General features: G+C 43.2%; 1 protein-coding gene across 2 annotated transcripts in view; it reads right to left on the bottom strand.

Moving 5' to 3' along the window:
- Positions 1-23,312, bottom strand: part of LOC308283478 (uncharacterized protein) — a 31,724-nt gene extending 8,412 nt beyond the window's left edge. For both annotated transcript variants that reach the window (XR_013961924.1, XM_080723918.1), the window contains exons 1-4: positions 23,110-23,312; positions 16,544-16,686; positions 655-809; positions 4-31 (exon numbers count right to left, since the gene is read on the bottom strand). Coding sequence is in view for 1 of the 2 variants with exons in the window: in XM_080723918.1 (XP_080580044.1) it covers positions 4-31; positions 655-809; positions 16,544-16,686; positions 23,110-23,165 (382 nt within the window). In the remaining variant the exon portion in view is untranslated. The remainder of the gene's footprint in view (positions 1-3; positions 32-654; positions 810-16,543; positions 16,687-23,109) is intronic.
- Positions 23,313-26,276: the final 2,964 nt, after the last annotated feature.

Here is a 26,276-nt window from a genome sequence, read left to right as displayed (position 1 = left end):
TACCATCATTTTGTTCTTGGCCATTCTCCTCCTGGAATGAAAAAAATAAAAAATAAAAAATAAACATTGCGTCAGTCAAAAGGTTCAAGACAATGGTTTCAAGCAACAGAAATAAACACTAGCAACAAAGCAGATTCAAGAGCAGTAAAATCAGGTCGACTTTTATTGATTTTGTAACGCTACATTTCAGCAGAGTCCGCTTCGCTTGTGTTGTAAGTGTCTGGCGTTTCACCGTGCGACGTGAGGCAATATCTTTTGGCTGATAAATTTCTAATCACCGGAGCAACAGAGACAAGATATCTCGCCAACATTTGGAGTTAAATCACGGCAAAGTTAACTACACAATCCACACACAGTGAGACAGGGTGACACAGAGATATGCCTATTAAAGATAGTAAAAACATCAACCAATAAAGCTCTGAGTGGAAGCCCATCAAGCTACAATGTGCCGACTTTAATTTTAAATTGCCATTTTCTGTTGGTATTCCACCTACACTCCAGTGCATGTTTAAGCTTATCTTTATTATAAGACAACCACAACCAGCTCCCATCTCGAATATAATGCATAAAATAAGGGTTGAAGTGGTTAAAATCTAACGTGACACACACAGACAGAGGCGTTCCAGGTCTAAAGGTCTTTAAGCAGGACCGTACCGTTTCCTCTCGTCTCTGCTGCCAGATCAGTGCTGCTCCAGAGTTGTGGATGGTGGTCAGCTCGGGCTCAGGGTTCTTGGGGAAGAGCAGGGGCTGCTGGACTCGTCTCAGAGGGGCAGAGGGCTCCCCGCACAGCGTGCCTGTAGGTGTACCCGCTGAAACACACACAAACAACATACTGTCAATAACTAACTCACAGCGTGCCTGTAGGTGTACCCGCTGAAACACACACAAACAACATACTGTCAATAACTAACTCACAGCGTGCCTGTAGGTGTACCCGCTGAAACACACACAAACAACATACTGTCAATAACTAACTCACAGCGTGCCTGTAGGTGTACCCGCTGAAACACACACAAAAACAACAACATACTGTCAATAACTAACTCACAGCGTGCCTGTAGGTGTACCCGCTGAAACACACACAGAACAACATACTGTCAATAACTAACTCACAGCGTGCCTGTAGGTGTACCCGCTGAAACACACAGAAACATACTGTCAATAACTAACTCACAGCGTGCCTGTAGGTGTACCCGCTGAAACACACACAGAACAACATACTGTCAATAACTAACTCACAGCGTGCCTGTAGGTGTACCCGCTGAAACACACAGAAACATACTGTCAATAACTAACTCACAGCGTGCCTGTAGGTGTACCCGCTGAAACACACACAGAACAACATACTGTCAATAACTAACTCACAGCTTGTCCAAACTTTTTTCTCCTGACAAAATGTCGGACCAATATGCATTGCATTGAAATACATTTATTTAACCATCATCATCAATATTTAATATCAATGGTCTTTTGTCAGGTGTCTGCTCTGAACAAAACACAAAACCTCAGCCTTATTCATATTACCAAATGTAACCAGACATGCAAGCCAAGGTAAAAAATATTTGACTCATTCAGAATCAGACAACAGGGAACAAATCCTGACAAATTATACTCTGGGAAAATATTTTTGTTTGACGGTGTTTGCGGGCCGTTTATAATACAATTTAGGAATGATGCCGCGGGCCATATCAAATTTGTTATAGTTATATAGTTTCTCTTTTGGATATTATACTCTTTAGTCTGATGATAGGTTCTTGGTTTACCTATGATCCTAGATCATAGGTATGCATTTGATGTATTACTATTACCTCATGCTCATTGCTCGCTCTGGAATAAGAGTGTCTGCAAAATGCCAAAATTGTCCCTGTAGGTGCACAGAGACAAGAGAGCACATAAAGACGGTTTGAACTGTTAAAGGAGTAGTTCACCCCAAAATGACTTTTTTTCTATTGATTACTCATGCCATGGAGAGTAGAGTTCAATAATATTTTTAGGTTTTTGTCACATTCCTAAGACAAAAATGTGATAACAATGAATTTACCCCCATTCATTCCGGATGGTGACCCGTTTCGAAACGGGTCACCATCCGGAATCAATGGGGGTAAATTTACTCAAATCAAATTTTTGTCTTAGGAATGTGACAAAAACCTAAAAATATTATTGAACTCTACTCTCCATGGCATGAGTAATCAATAGAAAAAAAGTCATTTTGGGGGTGAACTACTCCTTTAAGTGCTTCTCCAACGGTGGGCCGAGTAGAGAGAGAGATGAGGATCAAATCCCAGAACTTGAGCTTCTTATCAAAGTCTGCTATCAAAACCAGTGAATCCTTCAAGAGATGAGTCATGTCGTTTAATCAAATCATCTGTGTACAAATGGTCCACCAATCAATATTACACCACATACTTACTGAAACATAAACCAGTTCTTTTTTTTTCAATACTTAGCATATTTTGCCAAACTAAAAATGTGTCACTTGCCTTCTGTCTGATTATTTGGAAGGCAATGTATAATCATAGGCAGAAATATATTGAACTTGCACCAAATTGATAAATGTCAGTTCCCGCCCCCAAAAATGCTTATGCGATTCCAAACCGGAAGCACCATCTTTGGGGCACTGCGGAACCGCGGATCAGCAATCCGATTATGGATTGTTTTCAATCAAATCCAATCGATTAATAGCTTGGAAAACTCAGGAAACTTGGGGCCTGGCACACAGAGACATCAGGAATAACTCGGGGAAACTTGGGTGTTTATCAGTAAACAAGTTAAGAAGAATGTATGGTCATGTCCTCTGTAATAGTGGTAAATGTGGTATCGAGGACCTGTTATCCTGCATCGGCTAATAAGAATGTACCATCCCCATCCCTAGTGAAGCACACTGGTGTGCCGTGAGACAAGTCCAGGTGTGGCATTGAGTTTAGGACTCGTCCTTTGGTGTGCCTTGGGCACAAAGACTAGAAAATAAAGTCCTGAAAACCACTGCTGTACAACAGCAACACAAATTGGTTCTTTTAATGTGGTGCAGGTGGCCTTACTGCCCTGCAATGTGTTTCCTGGGGCGGGCGGTCCACGACAAAGGAAAGTGAATATGGGGAAGTGACAAAGCATGAGTCAGCATTGTGTTTCTTTTCAGACGGTGACAGAGCATGAGTCAATGCCCGGGGAGTCACGTTATGAGAGCACTTTCCCAGATATCGGAATCAATTTGACCCTGAAGCCTCCTCCCTCCTGACTGAAGGCATTTTAAAACCAGCGGTTTTTCACCACAAGATGCAGCCTCGTCTCGAAGGGATTGGAGCTAAAAACACATCTCACGGATGAGAAGTTGAGTTAGGGCCAAGTCCCAATCAGTGATTTGTGAAACAGCGTGAAAGGAACCACCGTACACAAACAAACAGCGCTTTGTTTCAGAAACAATCATCACAAAACATATCATTATGATGTTTAGTATCATAATTTTCCTGTTGTTCTTCATACAGCAGGATTAGCCTTTAGCCCTCTTCAGTTAGCTGAAAAAGAGACAGGATAAGCTCTATGGCACTGGTTTCCAGACCTTTTAGCTCAAGAAATTAGATTTCTCCCCAGGGCCCAAACTAGTGAAAATACCGGATCTTCAAGCTCCCAACGCATCCACGTTGCTGTTTTTTCAAAATAGTTTATTTTTATTTGTTAATATTTTAAAAAATGTTCATAAATGTTGCTTTATTGTGTGGACAAAATTGAAATGAAGGGAGATTTTCTCATTTGTGACCCACAAAGAAAATTGTCCCACAAACCCACGAATCAATGGGTCCCGCCCCTCTGTTTGTGCTCCATGGATTTCCAAATGAGTGAAATCAGTCCTGTTGACTCAGAACTTTAATCGCAGTATTATTCACCACCAAGATCCATGCTCTATGAGAGGAAGGTATTACACCAGTCAGATCACGCTCTGTCATAAAGAAAGAAAGCCGAGTGGAATTTGACTCTCAAAAACATCAAAACAACATGTGACAACATCACTGGCTGAACTGGCTCTAAATCGTTACCAAATCCCATTTGCCTGCTCCTCCCAGGATGCAACAGGAACAACAACAGAGCTAGAAATGCAGTGGAACATGTCCAGACACACAGCCATAGAGCCAGAGAGAGAGAGACATAATAACCCTCCTCTGACCAGAGCAAGGTCATTACAAACCAGCGTTTGGCTGTTGTTGGGCAAGAAACCTCCTATCTCCATATTCTAACTCTTTTCTGTAGATTAACGTCCCTAGTTTGCCCCCCTCAGTTTGGCCTTGTGCCCCTCAAAAATCACACCTGTGTGAAGTGGAGCTGTGTGTGTGTGTGTGTGTGTGTGTGTGTGTGTGTGTGTGTGTGTGTGTGTGTGTGTGTGTGTGTGTGTGTGTGTGTGGATCATGTGTACCGATTTTTGTGACATTTGAAGAAAATATGTAGGAGAAGGAGCAAAAAGTGTGTTTTGGAGAAAATTCAAGATGGCGGAAAATCTATCATGGCGCAAATGGGCGTGGCCTATATGGGGAGATGCGTCATGACCCAAGGAATCCAGGGAAAAAATATTTTTAATTTTCCGACCTACAGTTCAAGAGTTACAGGCCAAAACGTAAAGTGGGGTGTAATGGCGCCACCATGCGGCCAAATGACACAATTATTTTTTATTTAATCCTTGAAATCATTATGAACCTCCTCTCCAAGTCTTGAAACTCTAGCCCCTATGGTTTGCGAGAGACAAATAATTGAATGTGAGTTTTTGCAATTCCCATTATAAGTCAATGGGGAAAATTAATTCACTAATAAATTAATATCAATTAAACTATAGAACCTTTCTCTTAGAAAAGTAATAGCCCACGATTCCCGAGTAAGCCGGTCGATTTGACATATGGCGCGAGTGTGTGGTGGCAAAACTGTGGGACTAGTGGCGTGCCGAAGTTTAGGAAGTTCAGGCTACATACACACAGACACACACACAGACAGACAGACAGACACACACAGACCCACACAGCCACGTATAGGGAGCCTGTGCTTCACACAGCTCCAAAAAAATAAATGGCATGAACCTGAGGCCACAGTGGCCTTTATGCCGCAGCTGACTGTACCACTTTCTCCTCTGTATCTTTATTGACAATTTGTATAATTGACAGTAGACACCGGTGTCTCTTTCTTGTCATGTAGACACTTTTGTGTCTTTTGTTGAGATTCTGAAATCTTAACTCCCCCGAGTCCCCATCTTTAAACCAATCCAGTGACTTTGATTGGTGCAGGGCTGAGCATGGATTAGATTGTAAATACCATCATTTATCTATTTCACTGCAGATTAGGTTATCATCCCTAACCCCTAAATTCAACAATTTCTTTCAATGGACATTGATGGCATTTGGCCTTTGTGCCCTCAAAACATTGACAACACCAAAGGCCAAGTGGCCTCATCCCTAAAATGATTAAATTCCAGGCCTGGTCCCTACATGATCATAACTACAGTGTCACACTCACACAAGCATCAAAAGTAGCAGATCCACAAGCTCGAAACACGGTGCGGAGCGACGCGTTTTGTGCTTGTCGATCTGCTACTTTTGAATTTGAATCCTGAAAAGATAAGATCAGAAAACTCTATTGTCCATCAACTTTTGCATAAAATGGAAATTTGTCTTTGGCACACAGTCAGTCAGTCAGTCAGTATACAACAATAAAACATAGCTCAAATGAGGGCCGAAGAGGGCATGTAGGGTCGTTATAAATCTGAATTGCCTTTTTGGTTATGGTGCGGTTGTAAATATCCTGAAGTTGCAATTGTTTGTTTCCAATGATCTTAATTGCCTGATTAACTACCTGAGTGAGCTTGTTCCTAACTCTAACTGAGAGGTTCCCATACCAGGAGACGATATTAAAAGTGAGAACGCTCGGTGTGCTTGCTGGCATTAAAACTTCTCAGCTGTCTGAGAAGGTGAAGCCACTGCCTTGCCTTCTTGTAAATACTGCCTGCATTGGTCTTTGGACAATATGAGGTTTCCAGTCCGGCAGAGGACGAAACGTACAAAGTCACATTCCACCTCGGAACATGCCCACACAGACCTCAAAACCTTGCCCATACTCTGTCTCCTCTGACCCGAGGAAAGAAGAAAGGCATTACCAAACCAGTGTCAGCGGGGCCTAGCCTAGCGGCCGGCCGCTGCGTGCCAAGTAGGAGCCACATAAGGCAACAGCTGTAGTCCAGAAGGGTTTAGGAAGGAGGAGGAGGAGGGGACAGACTGTGTGTGACACGGGGAAACAAAAGAGTTGAAGAGAGTGCTGTACAGTAGTAGCCATTTTGACCGGTTTAATGGAGTGGAGTAGACAGAGTGATCCTGCATTGTTTAGAGAGAGTCACTATGACTCAAACAAGAGGGCCTTGTCATTCAGGGCTCCGCACGAGGGCGGCAACTAATCAATCGTTTTCTTAGCGATTACTCTATCGATTACTTTTTAAATTTAATGAATTCAATATTTCGGGAGCGTGTTTTTTTTAATACTGTATATACATGCATTTAGTAAAAAAGGATTTTGGCCTTATTTTATACCTTTATACCGTGCAAAAGAGTCAATAAGGCAGACAGCTTGTAGATTGGATATGTTCACTATTTTTACTTATTTGGGGGTAAATGTCCTAATTTCTGTCCAGCAATGTGTTACAACAATTAAAAAGAAAATATGTTTCATCATTTTGAATACTTTTTTCTTTTCTTTGTATAGCTTGTACTTTTGAATGACTGAGCAACTTTCACAGCAGCTGCTACCAGGAGTATACATTATACTTTGAAAGGGTTGAGTAGGTGGTAGCCATTTTGGCTTGTTAATGGAGTGAGGTGATTCAGCATTATCGGGAGTCACTATGACTCAACAACAAGAGGAGCCCTTTCATTCCCGGGTTCCGCATTACTTAGGCTAATCAATTCTCCACTGGCTAAATGGAGTTAGGAATGAAGCAGATTGATCGTCTGGACTATTATGTTTTAGACCATTGATCGCTGCAATACATAGCTTTCTACTTCAATATGTCTAGTGCCTGTGGGTTTATTTATGATAGATGTCGTTTCCGTCGGTTGGAACCATTGTTTGTCTAATCTAAAGTGTTACTTTGCAGGAAATTAATAAAAAAAAGCTTGTGTTCTATGAATCCAATGTAATTATTATTTAGTCACAAGCTGTTGATAATGGTTACACTTCTGCCCCATTGAGAATACCAGGGACTCTGTGGGTTCCTTTAGGAGGGTCTAAATTGACCCATACCCAAGTCTGTATCTCTGGCAGTGTACAAATGGAACTAAATGAACCCGTTAGGGTCCATTTGGTTCCATTTGTACACTGTCAGAGTTAAGGGGAGAGCTTGAATTTAGTTTGAGAAACAAACAAACAAAAAAAGAACCCTAAACCACAGACACACGTAACCACTTTCAGATATACAAGTTTATAAAGTGGAGTATAACATTAGGACAGTAATCTAAAGTAGATACTGTATAATATGGAGATACAAGGTAATAATAATAATAATAATAATAAAACTTTATTTGTATAGCACCTTTCATGACATGAAATGCAGCTCAAAGCGCTTTACAGAGCAGAAGATGAAGCACAAGTGCTTAACAGAGAAAAGGTAGAAGGTTTCTCCCCGACATCAGTGTTATAAATGTAAACAAGGCTTTGCTAGCGCCATCACAGAGTCTCTCAGGCCAGACAACTAACTCTTCCTCCACAATCTTCGAATGCTTTGAATGCTTCAGAGTGTGTCATTACGCCTGCTAGAAAGTTCCGCATAGGAAGCTGCCTTCTGTTTGTTTAAAATATATTTTTATTTATATTATTTCCATGTCTGCCAAGCAGTTTTGACTAATGTGATTTACAACAGGACGTATTTGCGCAACCCTACAACCATACCCGTCACTTTAGATCAGCTAAAACATTTCGAGGCTCCAAGCCTTCCCTAAAACACCCCGGATAACGCATCACATTTCTTAGACTATTTTCCCTCCCCTAAAACACCCTGGACAATGTTTCACATCTTAGACTATTATCCCTTCCCAAAAACACACTGGACAACGATTCAGTTCACATGTCTTTAGACTCTCCTCCCTTCCCAAAAACACACTGGACAACGCTCCAGTTCACATGTCTTTAGACTCTCCTCCCTTCCCAAAAACACACTGGACAACGATTCAGTTCACATGTCTTTAGACTCTCCTCCCTTCCCAAAAACACACTGGACAACGCTCCAGTTCACATGTCTTTAGACTCTCCTCCCTTCCCAAAAACACACTGGACAACGCTCCAGTTCACATGTCTTTAGACTCTCCTCCCTTCCCTAAAACACACTGGATAACGCATCACATGTTTTTAGACTATTTTCCCTCCCCTAACACACCCTGGACAGTGCGTCACATGTCTTAGACTCTCCTCCCTTCCCTAAAACACACTGGACAACGCTCCACACATATTTGGCTCCTCTCCCTTCCCTCAACACGGGGTGTTTGAGGACGCTCCACATGTCCCTAGACTCTTCTCCCTCCTGCCTCCGAAACTCCTCACTGGAAGTCAAAACTGCTGACTCACACTTGATTTTTCTGCTATAGGCTGAAGATTCCACCTCAACCATAGCACTCACCTCTTCAGACTTGATAATAATAAGCATATCAACAATAATAATACATTTAATTTGTAACACATATTCAACACAAATCTCAAAGATTTAAGCTCACCCCTAACAGATCCGATTCATTCTAGAAGCAAGTGTACTATGCAGATGCATCTTACTTGGTACTCATGTTGTTTGTTTCATTGATTTGTTTTTTCTTGACCACAAATGTAAATAATGTGTTTTAGATAGCATGTCATGCAGGCAGATGGTAGGATCACTGTTTAGCTGGTGTCCTCTAGTTTCAAACGGACAGAATGTTATTCAGCTGTTTAGAGTGGACGGATGCACGCACACATGTTATTTAGACAGATGCTACTGTAGGTTCACTGTTTACTTGGTATCCACGTTTCATCCATTATTTATCTTATTTACCGACTAGAGCTCATTGCCCGTCTGCTTATTCCGATTTCACACTTGTAAGTTGCTGTGGATAATGTAACATTACGTTCACAGTCAGATTACACAAGCGTGCTTGCAGATGCAGACAGCTGTAGTGCTGCTGCTGCTGCTGCTCCAAGGCCTTGAGGTTTTCATCTCTGATTACAGAGTATTCTTTGCGTGTTTGAGGAGCCCAGGGCACTCGAACAAACCCACAGCAGCGATGACATCTGAAGTCGACCTCCACTTCTCAACACACACACACACACACACACACAAACACAAACACACACACAAGAGCAGGGGCGTCACAAGGGGGGGGGGAACGTGGGACTGAGTTACTAAGGCCCAAGGTGGAGGGGCTTTCATTATTTTATACTTTAGCTATTGAAAAATAGCAGATATACAAGCTATTGTACACAAGAGCTTGTAAATCTGCTATTTTTGAAAAGTCGTAAAAATTGGTGCAAATCTTTGAATATATGTATTTTCTAACTTTGCTTCTGGGGGGTCCCTGGAAATAAATATTTTGAGATGGGAGTCCGTGGCCAAACACATATCATTTTGGGGGTCCTTCACATGAAAAGGTTTGAGGACCACTGACATAGAAACATAGGTTTTTCAAATAACCTTAGAAGGATTTGAAGGACTTATGTTCATGTTAAAATTATGTTCACAATTTTTCAAAAATAGCAGATCTTCTAGCTCTGTCGTGCTGTGAGCTTGTATATCTGCTATGTTTCAATAGTTAAAGCACAAAAGAATGCGTTCCCAGTCTAAATGGGTCAAACCCCCTCCCCCTATGAAGAACATGGATGGGGGCCCGCAGTGAATCCTTGCACCCAGGGCCCAGAATCTGGTGCGACGCCCCTGCACACGAGGAGGACAGACGGACGGGGCAGAGGAACAACATGGGGCCTGTGCTTATGGTTTAGTATGGACGATAATGTCAGCACATTCTGCCCGGCCCCAACGGAAACACTCCAGTGAGAAATGTCTGTCCCCGGGTTCAGTCTACATAAAATGTGGCGAGGCGGGCCGCGGCGTGTGGCATTGTGACAGCGACCACAAGTACATACCCAACACTACATTCAAGTGTTGGGTCGGGAGTATGGACATGGACACTGACTGCCCCCAGGACTACAGTAGAGCTGAACCATTATATAATCGTTATCGTAAGGTTATCTATGAAATTCAAGCGCTTACAAGTTTCTCAAGCCAGACAAACTCTCTTCCTAAATCGTTGAACGCTACAGAGACTCTGTAATTACGCCCCCTAAACGTTCTGCAAAGGAACGCTCATCTGTTTGTCATTTCATTTCACAAAATTCATTTTAATATCTCGTCGTTGTTGGGTGGAAACCTTGTATGTCCAAAACCGTTTGCTTTGTATTTATCATTTTTAAAAGGATTTAAACTAGTGAAAACAGCCGATCTACAAGCACACAACGCCTCGCGGTGCGAGGCGTTGTGTGACAAGACCGTCACTTTATGCGACGGCCTTGTGTGATGAAGCAGTGCTTTACTTTGCGAAAAAATTTACAAATTTGAAACTTGGAGATACGAGGTTTCTGCCCGACTGTGACAATATATATTTTTTTTTATTTCCATTTCAGCTAAGCAGCCAACTTCGACTAATGTGTGGACGAGGGAGCTTTTCAGTGCTTTTCTGATGCACGGACTGTTAGGCGGAAGCATTAGTAAATTACTGCATGGGAGCCAACAAGTCTGTCTCTCGAGAAACTATATTAATATCACAAAAGGCAACGATATGGATGGTTGATAGAAGCATCAAAGCACTCCTCTCTGTCCCAACCCACCCTACAGCTAAAGCCAGCAAATCACTTGAACATCCCTTCATGCATGCTCTGCGTTGACATGTGGAATATTGCCTAGTGGTTAAGGCGTAGCGTACACCACATGGGCTCTGATGATGCCTGACAGCTATCCCCTGGTTCAATCCCCACACCCCATAGATAGAACATGTGCTGCATGTTACTCCCCAACTCCCTCTCTCCGTTTACGGTCTCCCTCTGTGACTATCAATAACGTAAAAGAAAAAGTAGGAGTGAAGTAAAATAATAATTGTTTTATCTTTTAGATCAGTGTTTCTCAAACATTCAAATATTAAATATTGTCACTGTCGGGTGGAAACCCTGTTATGTCCAAAGCCGTTCCTTTTTTATTATTAATTTAAAAACTAGATAAAGTAGTGAAAATAGTCGATCTACAAGCACACAACGCCTCGCGGTGCGAGGCGTTGTGTGCTTGTAGATCTGCTATTTTCTACTACTACTTTTGTGCGACAAAGTAGGGCTACGAAGTAGGGCTTTATTTTACGAACGAACAAATTGTTTTGAAACTTGGAGAATGGAGATACCAGGTTTCTGCCCGACAGTGACGATATATATTGTATGGCTATTGAGATATCTGGAATAAACAAACTACATTTAGTCCATACCGTGCAGCCCTGTCAAGAAGAAACTAGACTCAGCCTTGCAGACATTGTTGGGAGGAGATGGTTCATTTTGGAAACAGCTTAATCCCTTGAACAAACTGCAGCTGCATGGGACAGACAGGCTCCACACACACACACACACACACACACACACACACACACACACAGGACAGACAGGGCTCCATGTATAGGCAACATGAAGCACACCTGCTCGGCTACAATGTGAGTTCACGTAAAGGGCAGAGCGCTCAAACAATGCGGATAGAAAACACACGTTATAATAGTAGGCTCACTGAAGCAGGCCCACATCCTAGGACCAGGTGTATCCGTGGATGATAGGGCCTGTACTGTACAGGATGGCTGGCCTGCACTTGACCCGGACCTGGGGAGTCATTTGGGGTCCCAGCCAGGAGGGGATGGGACGATATGAACATTTCATATCACGATAATTGTGATAAAAGTGATTTATGATATTTTCGCGATAATGAAAATCCATTATCCCGGGACGGAACATATTTGCCAAAAAATAGCTGATCTACAAGCTCGCTACGCGACCACCCCAATTGTAGATGATATATTGCATTAACACACTCTACCATTCAGATTATATTAACATACTCTAACATACAGATTGTTTAAGTTATATTCAATTTACAGTATTAACATACTCGAGTCTACCACAATGCTTCTCACAATAGTACGTGTACCTCTAGGGGTACGCGGGGGTGCTGCAGGTGGCACGTGAGAAAAAAATACTTTCAGTACTATAAGCGGGTACAGCAGCCAAAAAAGAACCATTTTTCTACCATACAGATTGGACAAAATCACATTTTATTTAAGCTTAAGCGGTCCCTTTTTTTGACACCCTACATTTTCTTTTTAACTAAACGACGTCAGACCTCATTGACGGACGACTGGCAGAGAACTTGCCTGTTGACAGCTGCTGTTTGTGATGGCCATAGAGCAGGGGTCTTCAACAGGGGGTCCGGGACCCCTAGGGGGTCATCAGAGTTACTACAGGGGTACTACAGGGGGTCCTCCAAATTTCTCCTTTTTTATGTTAACCACTTGAATCCTAGCGTCCGTCCATATCCTGAGAACTTTAGCCAAAAATAGCAGATCTACAAGCTCACAAGAGCTTGTAGATTGGCTATTTTTGGCAAAGAGGTTTGGTGTAGAGGGGAAAAAGAGCAGACTAAGTACAGAGTGAAAGGTCAAGTATTGATGCTGTTCAAGTGGTTAAATATCTGAAAACACCAATTGACATGAATCCAAAATACACTGATGATTAAGCTGTCAAACAATGAAACTATGGAATATATGGAAAAATTAAAAATAAAAAGTTTGAACTATGGAATCTGGAAAAATAAAAAATAAAAAGATTGAAAGAAACTATGGAATCTATGAACAGGTTGTGTGGGTCCCTGCTTCATCTCTCTCTCAGCTAAGGGGTCCTTGGCCTGAAAACGTTGAAGACCCCAGCCATAGAGGTCAGCCAACGAGCTAGAATGAACGCTACATTCTCCACACCCTTTGAAGCCGCTACACTTTTTGCTAAAAGCGTTTCGCTGCAAAGTGGATAATGTGCAAACATGTGATGGCTGTGGTGCCTTGTGAGTCAGTTCCCACCAGCGTATGTTCCCACTAAAGAGGGGAACGGCTCTGGACGTTAAAGCAGCACTGCAGTGCTGTCTTCCAGAGCTTCATAAATCAGACAGCTTTCCTCCCCCGACATTGATTGGTTGTTCATTAACACACACACAAGCACACGCACACACATACACACACACAGAGAGAGAGAGAGCGGTGAAGCTAACACGCATGCTGAGCAAAGATTTAACTGCTTAAACCCAATATAAATTTACTTGGTTGGCTGGAGTCACCCATGAGTCTAATTCTTCTTCCAAGACTTTTTCCACTTGAGAAAAAATTTGTTCCAATATCTTCCAAATAGCCAATGTGCAAGCTCACAACATATTAGAATATGAGGCGATTCAACAATTCTTTTATATACTTATTTTACACTGCCCTCATGGTTCTCTGGCATGGTCCGTTATCATAATATTTACTCTGCCCTTTCTGCATGACATCATTGTACAACAAAGTATAATAATAAGTGGTTTACTTGATTAATCAAGTCAATTATAAAAAGTCTATTCAAATGTTGTGTTGATTTGTTGATATATTAAAAAAAATAAAAACATGCTTCCGATGAAAACAATTAACCTACGAGTAAGATTAAAGGGGAAGACCACCCATTTTCACTTGCCTAGAACTGGAGGATTGATTTTGGGGTTTGTATTGTAAAGTACAACTTGATGACATCACACATTGTACTTTACAATACAAACCCCAAAATCAATCCTCCAGTTCTAGGCAACACAGAAGGGGGGGGAACTTTTTTTCTATTTCCACACAACTCCTCTAAGGTATATTAACAATTAGTGCCTCTTAATCTGAAGGTTGCTTGGTGCCTCGGTGCCACGCAGTTTCCTCCATAGGCCGCCGCTATTATTTTGAAGGGCTGGAAGGGGGTTGTTTTTGTTTTTTTGGATTATCACTTGACGGCAACGATTACGTCATCTAGTCACATGACAGTGTGGGACAAGAAGAGAAAGATGGCTGCGCCCTGCCTTGTGCCTTGTTTACATTTAGATCTGCTGCAAAATGTCTCAAAATGGCTATTTTGTTTAAATGAAGTTTCTTTATGGGCCTCTCCATTGACTTAACATTGAGGAGCTTCACTTCGCGTGCACGCCCAACGTGCGTTGTAAACAAATCGCCGACATTACCGATGCGGACGGGACCGGAGCGACATTAAGTAAGTAATAATATCTTTACTGTATATACAGTAAGATTCACAGTCCTCACCGTCAACGGCGCCATGGTATTAACCCTTTCAATGACGGTGAGGACTGTCAACGGCGGCAGAACAGTTAATGACACAGTTTAATATTGAAAATGGGTGGTCTTCCCCTTTAAGTTGGTTATAAAGATTTTCATATATTTTGGGTTAAATTACAAAGCCCAAGTTATTATACTACTATTATCTCCGTCTTCCAGCGAAAAAAGGTAAGACAATCCTGGCAGTAAACACAGTAAATTAGTTGATAATGGCAACAAAAAAAAGTATGAGTGAAGTAAAATAATAATCGTTTTATTTTTTAGATGACAGTGATTTGTCTATTCTGATCAGTAAAACTGAATTTTATGCCACGAGGCGTTGTGTGCTTGTAGATCTGCTATTTTCACGACTTTTGTGCGACACTCTTGTATGACGAAGTAGGGCTTTAATTTTGTTGATTTGTCTTCCCCCTCAAACCCAGTCAGGCCAGATAGCCTCCCTCCCACCCTAGAGAGTCTGGTTTTGCTCCATGATTCTTCCCATCAAAAGGGGAGTTTTTCCCTCACCACTGACTGTCACGAAACAATGCTCGCTCCTGGGAGAAACACTGGGTCTCTGCTCTTCTTTATAATCTAAACTAAAAGGTGTCTTAAGACTTAAGTTCAAGTTGGCTCTGATTTAGCACTGTAATAAAAGCACATTGTACCTCTGTTTGAACATACTGTATTGGCTGCTGGACACATTAATGTTTCATGCATGCCTCCGGCACGGCTGTGTGTGCTTGGCTTTGACCTTGATGATTGAGAGTCATTGTGAAGGTTCTGAAATCCCCTGGCGCTGGCTGCGTTCCTTCTGCTTTCTACAGTCTGCCTGTGTGTTCCAAATAACACACACACGCAGACACACCATGCGCCTGGACGCGACATGGCACCACTTTGCTTTTTCCACATAAGCACTCTTGTGGCTAATGTGCATCGCCATCAACCGAGTGACACGTTTCTTTCTAGCTAGCTTTCTTGCCTGCCTGTCTGCTTGGCCTATTTCTTTCCACGAAGGAACACCGTTCCCCAACAACCCCGACGAAACCCAGGAGGGTCAGATTACCCATAATCCCAGCAATCCTCCTGGGATATCTAGGTGTGTCGTTTTGCTTAGGAAGCTATTAAGGGCGATTCTTTTTCTACCCACCACAGGATTAAGTGATATTCTTTGGTTAAAACAGTGTTTTGTTGTTGTTGTTTAAGTTCTATATTCTGATAGTAATCGCAGTGATTGTTCAGTCGCTCAAGCTCCTTCGTAAACGGAAAATAGATTCTCAGGTTGAGATACCGATTTCAACCAATCAGGAGAGAGAACTTTTTTAACTCCAAATCTCATTTGTTTATCAGTGTTTATTCAGTTTACCAAAGAGCTGGAGAGACGATGAGAACCCATTACTGAACAACAACAAACACACTGTAGCAATGATTATCTATCAGAATACAAAGCTATTATTTAACACTTATTAAAAGAATATCACGTACGCCACCGTTACCAAAACTTAAGATGTGCTACATAGTGAAAGATTTGTTCAGATCTTGCCTATAACAACATGCCCGACATAGCGAGACCAGGTTAAGACCGGTTAATGCGTCTACAGAAACACAGTTATGTGGGAGTTAGTTTTCTTTGGTTGCTGCCAAAGTGTGTCCATAGAAAACATGCAAAACCTGCCCCACCGTCAACATTACGACACAAGGCTCCTGTTAACAGCCACACAACCCTGTAGCAGAGGCCAGTGGAGACACATACTGCTTACAGACAGTTATGAGGAGCGGGTTACCGGCAGGCTTTAAGCCCATCAGCTCCATTGTTAACTTGAAATCCTCCATAAACAGCTGGCTGAATAGCAGCTGAGCCCAACCATCAATTAGTCCAGTTGTAACAGATTCCTTTACATTTTTACTGCAGTACCCGCTTTGTTCTCAGGGATCGAAGCAGAACAACATCTCTCACATCCCAATCTGTGATTTGGTAAACAGTGTGAAAGGAGCCACACTAGCGCTCTGTTTCCTAAACAATTATTAGCACAATGTGTAAAACGATGATGTCTTGGTATTGTCATTCTATAGACCTATGTTCTTGCTGCTCTACATACAGCCCGCCAGTTGGAATGAATTGCAGATTGAGGTTTTAACTAGGGATGTGCGGTACGTACTGGGTGGGTTGTTCCTCCGGTGGGCGTGGGGGTCATCGGGCCCGGCGAAGATGTTGGACACCATCTTGTTCTTGCGCTGCGGGGTGGAGTCATCGTCAGTGCCGAAGGAGATGTTGGAGGCACCGCCCGGCGGCCGCAGCACCCTGGAGAGACACGCACGCACACACGCGCGCGCACACGCACACACACACACAAAGCAGATTGTAAGAAAAGTGGATTAACCTCCTAAGTAGGGTTGGGATCGCAGGAACCAGATCCAACATTGAGGAACCAGGAATTGGTTTCATCACATTTTGAAATGTCTCTGGAACTGTTTTTTAATCACACTGTTGGAGCTGGCATGTGGACTTAAACTTACATTTCAAGGACCATTATAACTCTCAGATTGAACAAATTGAACCAACTCGATTTGGTTCCATTTGTACACTCTCAGAGTTGCAGACTTTTATAGAAGTGGTGCCATAGTTTTGTATGGGTCTACTGAGTTAACATTACTCCAATAGACCCCCAGCTGTGGTTATAGTGTGCTAATTTGTCTTCCCTGTGTATTTTTGGTTACTTCCTGAAAGCTGAAAGCCTCTGCGTCAAAAGGCCAGAGAGAAAAAGTCAAGTAGGTCGGGAGTGGCTTATTGTCGGTATCAGCCGGTAACACGCGGGAGTCTGTCCCCGTTACAATGCGCTAGACCCCTGGGAGATGGACTGCTGAGGTGGAGCGCCACACCTACCATCAGCTCCCAGTACTTGCCGCACAGCTTGCCAAGCCGTGCTACTCATACGCTGAGTTGGCGGTGCCCGGAATCGAACCCATGACCTTGCGGTACAAAGGCAAGAGCTCTACCGACTGAGCTACCCGGGCACTAGAGAGAAAAACACTGATTTAATGACATTATATACTCATCCCCTCCCCTTTTACCATACACCCAACACTGTGGGTGTGGCTAACTTCAGCTGGGTCACCATATGGGCATAACACTTACGTAAGTAATGCCAAGCAGGGCCTTGGTGAGTTAGGGCCTTGGTTTGATGCCTGTGGATCTCATTCTCCATAATGGGCATAAGGGGGTACCCTAACATTCTCATTTTCGGCCTGGGATTTATGACATCAGAAATCTCCATGTATGGGCATAAAAGGTTTTTTCTTTTTCTGGGAATGACCATATATGGACTTTTTATTTTATTGTATCCTTTATTAATAATAATATGTATCCATACATACAATATATGTTATGCCCATACATGGAGATGGGCATAAAAAAAACGTACGTTAATTAGTAATGCCAAGCAGGGCCTTGGTGAGTTAGGGCATTGGTTTGATGCCTGTGGATCTCCATATATGGGCCATAATAATGTTCTTAATATTGACAAATAGGAATCTCCATATGGGCATAAAACGTAGGGCCTTGGTTTGATGCCTGTGGATCTCCATGGGCATAAGGGGGGTACCCTAACATTCTCATTTTCGGCCTCCATTTTCTGTACAATGTCACGTGACATCCATTTTATGCCCATATATGAGTCATTCTGTACCACATCACTGTGATCAACTTTCGCTTTGCCACGCAATCAACTTCAGAGCAGTGATGTGGCACAGAGTGACAGTGAGTCACAGTGATGTGGTACAGAATGACTCATATATGGGCATAAAAGTGATGTCACGTGACATCACTTCCTGTACTGAAAAACACGTGACATCACACTGACATCACTTCCTGTAGAGCCGGACGGACAGAAGGTCAGTCAAGCGACAAGGTTTTTCAGGGTATAAATTATGCGACCTTTGGTCGCAATCACACACAAATAGGCGTGGCCTAAATGCAATCTAAAACTGGGGATCCTTGAAATGACAAAAGGTTGAGAATCAATGCCCCCCTAGGTCACACTAAAGCCACTTTTTGACTGCAGCTTTAGCACCACACCACACCACACTACACCACACCACATAAAAATATCTACATTTTCCATTACACAAAAGTACCCCTATCGGTAAGAAACAAATTGACCCTTTTAACTTTGACTATTATAATACAATATCAATTTGTATTAAACTATCCTAAATTATAATACACTATAAAGTATTAATGTATTACTATGATAATTATAATACACTATAATAGATTATAATAGTGGTTATAACACAATAGAATTTATTATCATCATGTATTACAACTATATCCTGGTGGTCTAAATGAAAAGTCAGTGAGTGATCATTATGAAGTGTTTGGCCCCGTTTGGCCTAGCTCAGACCTGCTCTAGATTGGATACTTTTTAGTACCTCGTTTAGTACCACTTTCACACCACTCTACCCAGGTCCTTGTAGTGGAAAACCTGTCACAAGTGGGCGGTGTGGTGTGGAGTGGTGTGGTGTTGGGCCAGTGGAAAAGGGGCTTAAAGCACACAGGATTAGCCTGTCCGTCAGTCAAACCATGGTGGTGATCAGCTGGCGCAAAAATCTATAATCAATAATCGAACTGGCTCAAAAATCTATAATCAATAATGAAAAAATACATTAGTCATACATGATGCTAGAACCCTGTTGATGCTCCACCCCATACCCATCCACCCACACACACACACACACCACAAAGACCTCTGTTTGCTATTAAAACCCCGACAGTCAGCCTGTGTCAGATACTCCCAATCTGGGCCTTGCAGCTGCCTCCATTCCAGTGACTCACCTACAATCACACCCTCGCACGCACGCGCACACACACACACACACACACACACACACACACACACACACACACACACACACACACACACACACACACACACACACACACACACACACACACACACACACACACACACACACACACACACACACACACACACACACAGGTTTATCAGGCCAGACGTGCCTTTTCTTACCAGCCAGCAACCACTTGGTTGGCACTCATCCACTGCAGTAAAAATACCAGGGCTTAGTTGCCAGTAATTCTGTATAATGCAATGTTGTGTCTGCTTTGAATATATGGACTTATCTGACCTGCTTGTATACATACATAATAATAATACTAGACTAGTAGTATATATGCATTGTATATCTTTCACTCTACTCTATTTTGACCTCTTTATATTCTTGAGTTCCTTGCTCGTTTTCTCATCTCTATTCTTTGTTCCCCTTTCCGTAAAACTACAAAGGTACCAACAACAACAAAATAACCATTTCACCCACTTCTTAAAGACCTGTAAAACTGTGATCATGAGACAAAGCTGATTCTGACTATAGCGTGCGCGCATCGAATCAAGACACCAGTCATGGCAGTCATCATTATCAGGGTCAGTCAGCATGCATTGCATACAGTTAGCATCGCTATACTGTACTCCACACACAGCATGATGGGAGCCAATATAGGTCACCTAATAATTAGAGTGTTCCAGAAGAAAAGCGAGGAAGGCCTCAACCTCCAACCAAGGCAAACACAAAGCCCTGGTTTCCACAGACATTCCTGCGTAAAAGAGGACATGGTAATGGGCAGGGGAAAGCCTCGCGCTCTCTCTCTCCCCACGTTGAGGGGCGGCCAGGGCGGAGGACACAAATTGATGTGTTTGCAGAGCTACACAGCGTTCGACCCCTCCCTCCACTACTCTCCCTCTCCGTCCGTCTCTCTCTTTATTTCAGCTGCTAGATCCACAGTGTGGATCTACACAGTATGCACTGTGTAGATTAGATAGCTGCGATGCTTTGTGAGCTTGTAGATCATCAGCAGCAGTAACGGTTTTCCATCCCAACATATCCTCATTCCGACACACCAGGTTAGCATTCACCAGCGTTGGCAGGTTAGCATTCACCAGCGTTAGTTTTACTGAGGTTATGGTTAAGGGGGGGCTGCTCTCCATTCCGACATGCTGCCATTCCGACATTGACTTCTTATTGTCTGAGTGGCAGCACTTCCATAGAGGCTAGGGTTAGGTTAGGTATAGGGTTAGTGTCGGAATGGGGGATGTCGGAATGGAGACATGCAACCCTTAGGTTTAGGTGGTCGGAATGGCAATATGTCGGGAGTGCTGATATGTAACCCAGCAGCAGATTTCGGAGCACAACAACAAAGTGTGTAAACCAGGCATAACTCCATACCTCCAACTCCTAAAACAAAGCTTCCAAGTAGTGTATAATCCTAACCCCAACCGCACTCTTTCGTTATCTGTATTAGCCATAAAACGACTATTTCTCTTGTGAGGAGGACCAGGAAAATTGTCCACACCAATGTCTACTTGTGGGGACATTTAGTCCTCAAAAGTATATGAATGCAAGGATGGACACACACACACACAGCCACACACACACACCCACAGCCAACAGCACAGCCACACACACACACAGCCACCAGCACAGCCACACACACACACACACACACACACACAGCCACCAGCACAGCCACCAGCTGACACACACACAGCAGCTGTGTGAGGGCCAGGCGAGGCAGATGGAATCCTAAAAACAATGTTGCCCCTATATAACCAAACCAAGCAACCGAGGAGCAACAATCCACAAAAGGAGGTGGATGATGATGATGTCGGTTTGTTCATTTAGTTATGTAGCGTTCCTCAGTCATACTGGGGTTAACGCTTTTAATGCCTGAACCAGACTTCACCTCCAGGCCGAGAGAGGAGGAGGAGGAAGAGGAGGCGGATGAGCTCATGGTTTCCAAGCGCGGATTGTTGCGACGAGAAAGAGAGAGGGAGAGAGGGATTTTAGCTGCCTGGCAAGCGGTGGCAGAGGGCAGACCCCACCCTAGAATGAAACTGCAAATATTTTCTATAAAGAGGATTAGAGGAGGGGAGGGGAGGGGGGGGAAAAGCAGGAGAAATGAACAGCTAATGTTTGTTTGGGAAGTGGATAGGCAGATAGGGACACACATGCAATGCCATGCTCATGCAGTGCCCCGGCTACACGGCCTAAAGATGGCACGCCACGATAATGCAGGCAAGGCAGGCAGGCAGGCTGGGAGAGCTGAGGCTTTTGATGGCCTAGTAAGATTCCCTTTTTTTTAAGGCATTCTTTTCTGCTGAAGTTGGGATTGCTGCTGTAGTAGTATCCGATCGCAGTGGTCGGTCAGCATTAAAAAACTGACCAATGGATGGCAGAAAAAGGCCAGAAAAGCAAAGCTCTCTAACCAAAGACATGCAGGCTTTTAGTTAGCTCAGTCAGAGCAAAGCCCCCACCCTAACCATGCGAATAGGAATGCTTCATGGCTTCAAGAGAGAAGATTCTCACATGCCTCGCTCAGCAATAGCTGTCAAATTAGATCCAGTTTCAGATGTCTATTTGTTTGTGACAAATTGTCTGCTTGGTTACAGAGCATTTTCTTATCTAATTATCCTATTTTCACTCAGTGAGTGAACGCACACAGCAGCACATCATCATCACTTCCAGGAAGGGTGAAGCCAAGGACTGACTGCGTGCCTGAGGAATGACTCCCTAAAACTGGGCCCCTACAAAAAGGTACTCTCCCCTCCCTCCCTCCCTCCCTCCCTCCCTCCCTCTCTCTGTCCCAAAATCCTCCCAGTCCATTCATAACAACAAAAAAAGGGAAGCGTTTTCTGGGTCAAATCATACTTCAGTATACACACAACAATGGAAATGACAATTGTGAACAATATTTGGATTTCAAGAAGAAACTTGGGGAAGACTATTTGCTTCTCTAAATAATCTCAGCCTGAATCATTATCCCCAACAGTCAGTGAAGCCAGATCATCATCAGAGATAATGAGATCTACAGACTCATACAGTCTGGGTCTGGGATTCTTCCTGTGTAATGAATCAACCAGAAACCAGAGAGAGAAGCATCTGAAAGCTTATAAATCTGTTCCTGCCTCTCTTAGAGAAAATGCAGATAAGAGAGAAAATGAAGAGAAGAGATAAGAAGCATTGATCTGACTTCTAAAAAAAAAAAAACTCCCAACCACTTCTTCTTCAAAGCAACCATCTTCAATCTGTCTCCATACTAGCTTGACACTGACTTTGCAATAGAATAAAAGTTGCTCTCTTCCTAGATCTTCTTTCATGCAGGGCGGATTGGATTTGATCAGCCTTTCTGGAGGAAAAATAAATGAATCAGGATAACCAGATAAAGTCCACCATCGTGGTAGTAGTATTTATCTATTCTATTTTAGTTACCCTTTTCCTGATTGCAGAGTCAGTAATGTCTATTTAGCCAAAAGGAACATAAAGGCCAGACAGACAGCCTAACAAACTAGCATATAGCTCCGGGCTGTTTGGTCCATTAACAACCAGTTCAGCTCAGCCCAGTCCCACAACCAACAATAAGATTAATTAAACGACTTAATGCTGCAGTTTAAACCAATAATCCACACTATAATCCCCTCTAATAGTCCGGTTCCAACCGTCCATTAGTGAAACAATACAATGGAATCTAGCATTTATAAAAGAAGCATTAAATAACCAGGGTCCAGAAGAACCTTCTAGGAGGTTCTGTAAAATCTGCATCCATCCAACCGACCGTTTTCTTTTGTTTGTTCCGAGTCAAGGAAGGATGGGTTCTTTTTTAACGGTTTCTTTTTGAGTGTGTGTTGGTTGTTTCTTTCTTTCTTTCTTTTACCTGGAGCTGCTTTTAACGCCTGGCTCCATTCCTTGGAAAGTGGTGGTCGTCGTCATGATGATCCTTGTGTTTTTGTATGTCTTTGTTGTTTAAATCACAGTCTTTTTGGTTGGTTTAGTTTGTAAAAAAATAATAATTGAAGAGTTGAAATGAAAAGAAAAGCCAGCGCTTTCAGGGTCTCCTCCTCCCTGTGTGTGTGTGTGTGTGTCTGGTAAACGGTTTCCTCTGTTCTGTCTGTGTAGCACTCACGCACACACACAGGGAGGAGAGACTCCACCCGACGCACTGCTGCACAGGGACCCGCCCCAAGGACTCTCTGATTGGACGGGACCCCGGAGACGAGCCTTTCTGGTTGGCTGCGCGGTTCTGCCAATCAGTGTCAGTCAACGATCAGAGTGTAGGCTACAGTGCAGTCAACAGCTTTTTAGTTGAGACATACAGATGTCAGATACAGATCAATCTCAGAAAATTTTAATATTTTGTAAAAAAAAAAAAAAAAGAAAAAAAAAAAAGAAAGAAAAAAGAAAAAGCATTGCAGATGCCATAGCACCTCAAATCATAACTGACTTCGAAAAAAGATCAATCTCAGAAAATTTGAATATTTTGTAAATATTCTTGAAACTTTCATATATTCTAGATTGTACATTCGGTGAATTATTCCAAACCTCTTTTGATAAAATGTTGATGGCTTACGGCTCATGAATATCAAAAGTCCATATTTCAAAATATTAAAATTAAGACCACTCAAAATAAGGATTTATAATAGAGAAATGTCAACCTTCTGAAGTCAGAGTTGCTTGAAGTCCAGTGGGAAGTTTTCGAAGTCAGTTATTATTTGGGGTGCTATGGCATCTGCAATGATTTTTTACAAAAAAATATTTTTTTTTCTGAGATTGATCTGTATATATTTTTCATCATAAGATTAGCATTTCATAAAGAGGAGATTTCTGTTCAATGTTTTAGACCAGTGTTTCAAACTTTTACATGGCAGGAAATGTCTCCCCCACTGACAGTATACAAATGGAACCAATTGGACCCGGCCGTTCCATTTGAATAATGTCATCAGAGTTACATACTTGGAGTTACAGAGACAGACTTTCAATTTAGATCCCCATAATATAAAGGAACCCAGAAAGTCCCTGGAATCCACTTTGAGAACCACTGTTTTAGACTAGAGATATTTATTAGAAAAGGCATAGAGATAGGGTAAGAAGTTCAGTCACCCGAGAGAGACTTGGAGTAGAACCGCTGCTCCTACACTTGGAAAGGAGTCAGCTTAGGTGGTTCGGGCATCATGTACAGATGCCCCCCGAGCGCCTTCCTAGGAAGGTCCTCAATGCACGTCCCACTGGGACCCTGTGGCAGACCAATACTCCCTGAGGGAGTGGAGGAAGTTGCTCGGGATAAGGAAATCTGGAAGTCTCAGTTGGAACTGTTACCCACGCTGCCCGATTCCGGATAAGCGGTTGAAGATGGATGGATGGATGGATGGATTCCTGTTGAGTTTGTGTCTTAATCGTACTTACATAGTGGGTATTGTTTCTGTAGGCCTACAGATTCGTAAATGGAAGCATATACACTACAGTATAGCAGCTCATATCTGTTTCCTACACTCAGTGGGGGAAATGTGTCACCCCACCCACCCTCACCTTCCCATGACCTACGTGGGGTCCCGACCCATACGTTGAGAACCTCTCTGAACCTCTCTAATCCTACAAGCTGTCTATAAGATACTGTGGGGTGCCCAAAAGGAGGATCGTGATCACAGAAGCTGTGCAGATATATCACATGACATGCCCCTAAAAATCTATACCAATAAGACTCCCTAATCGGGAGATAAGCGACCGTAGGTCACATGTATACACAAAGAGGGCTGTAACTGCCATTGGTTCCTAGTTGTGTGGGCAATGTGTAGACATACTGTGTACCGATGTGCGTGATTTTAGGGCAAAATCTGTAGGAGCAGTGTCCAAAAATGTGTTTTGCAAGAATCGGCCTCATGGTGGCGCTAGAAGAGGGCCATGTGAGAAATGAGGGGTGGGGTCTCCGCGTTGCCTTGGCGGACGAATAGGTACCGGCCCCGGCTCTCCCCGACGCTCCTAGCCTGAGTTACGGCATTTTATGTGAGCTGCAGTGGAGGGGGTCCTCCACTGGGGGCGCCACCACTTTGGCATCCGTTCTGGAGCACCAGGAGTCGGTGGTCCCCGGGAATTCCCCGTGAGCAGCCCCGTTGGGGTGGTCATTTGGTCATTTTTGCACATTTGGTCATTTTTTACATCTGGGGGTCCCCCAGGGACCTGGGGGTCCCTGGAGCTCCGGGGGTCCTTGGAGGTTGTAGTTTGGCAGGCAAGGAGCGTGTGTGCAAAATTTGGCATGGATCGGGGCAACGGTTGCGGAGATATGAGCAGGGCAATAGTGTGACGTGTGAGGTGTGACAGACAGACAGACAGACAGACAGACAGACAGACAGACAGACTGACTGACTGACTGACAGTTTGTGCAGGTTTTGATAGTAAGTGCGACCTACGGTCGCAATAATTAAAATATGTTTATAACAAAAATCACAAAACCTCTCTTTTTAGCATCTGTCACTTGAATTAAGGTGACTTGATTGATTGACATCAAGAAGGGCCTGTCAGCTGACCCATCATGGCTTCTAAAGTAGGCAAACCCCCACAATCCAATGCTTTGTTTTCAAGAGTCAGTAGCATTGAAAAGAACCGAAAAACCTCCCAGTCCCATACAGAATGGGATGAAGACTTTTACCCTCACTATTTCCCATTCCAAGTACATTTGTCTTATATGTAACACCAGTGTCGCTAATCCAAAGCCGCCTCAGGTAAAACATTTTTGGGTGGGTTACGTGGGTAGATGTTGAGCTGGTCGTTTTAAAAGTAGCTTTCAAGTCAAAAAGTGTGGGCACCCATGGTGTAAGTGGAGAGATGTGAACAGTGGAGAGAGACAGAAACCTATGATCATTCTGAACTATCAAATTAATTTGTTAGGCCACTCATTTTGCTGGGGAACTCCTGGAACCCCCTCAAGGGCTCCTGGGGGTTTTCTGGAAACCACTTTGAGAAACACAGTTTCATTGTACACACGCACACGCACGCACCTGACGCATGCACGCTCAGTCGCGCACGCACGCACGCACACACGCACGCACG

The sequence above is a fragment of the Nannobrachium achirus genome (genome assembly GCF_963921795.1).
Source record: "Nannobrachium achirus genome assembly, chromosome: 4".
NCBI lineage: Eukaryota > Metazoa > Chordata > Actinopteri > Myctophiformes > Myctophidae > Nannobrachium > Nannobrachium achirus.
The sequence above is the reverse complement of the archived record's forward strand: the minus strand, read 5'-3'. Positions and strand labels throughout refer to the sequence as shown.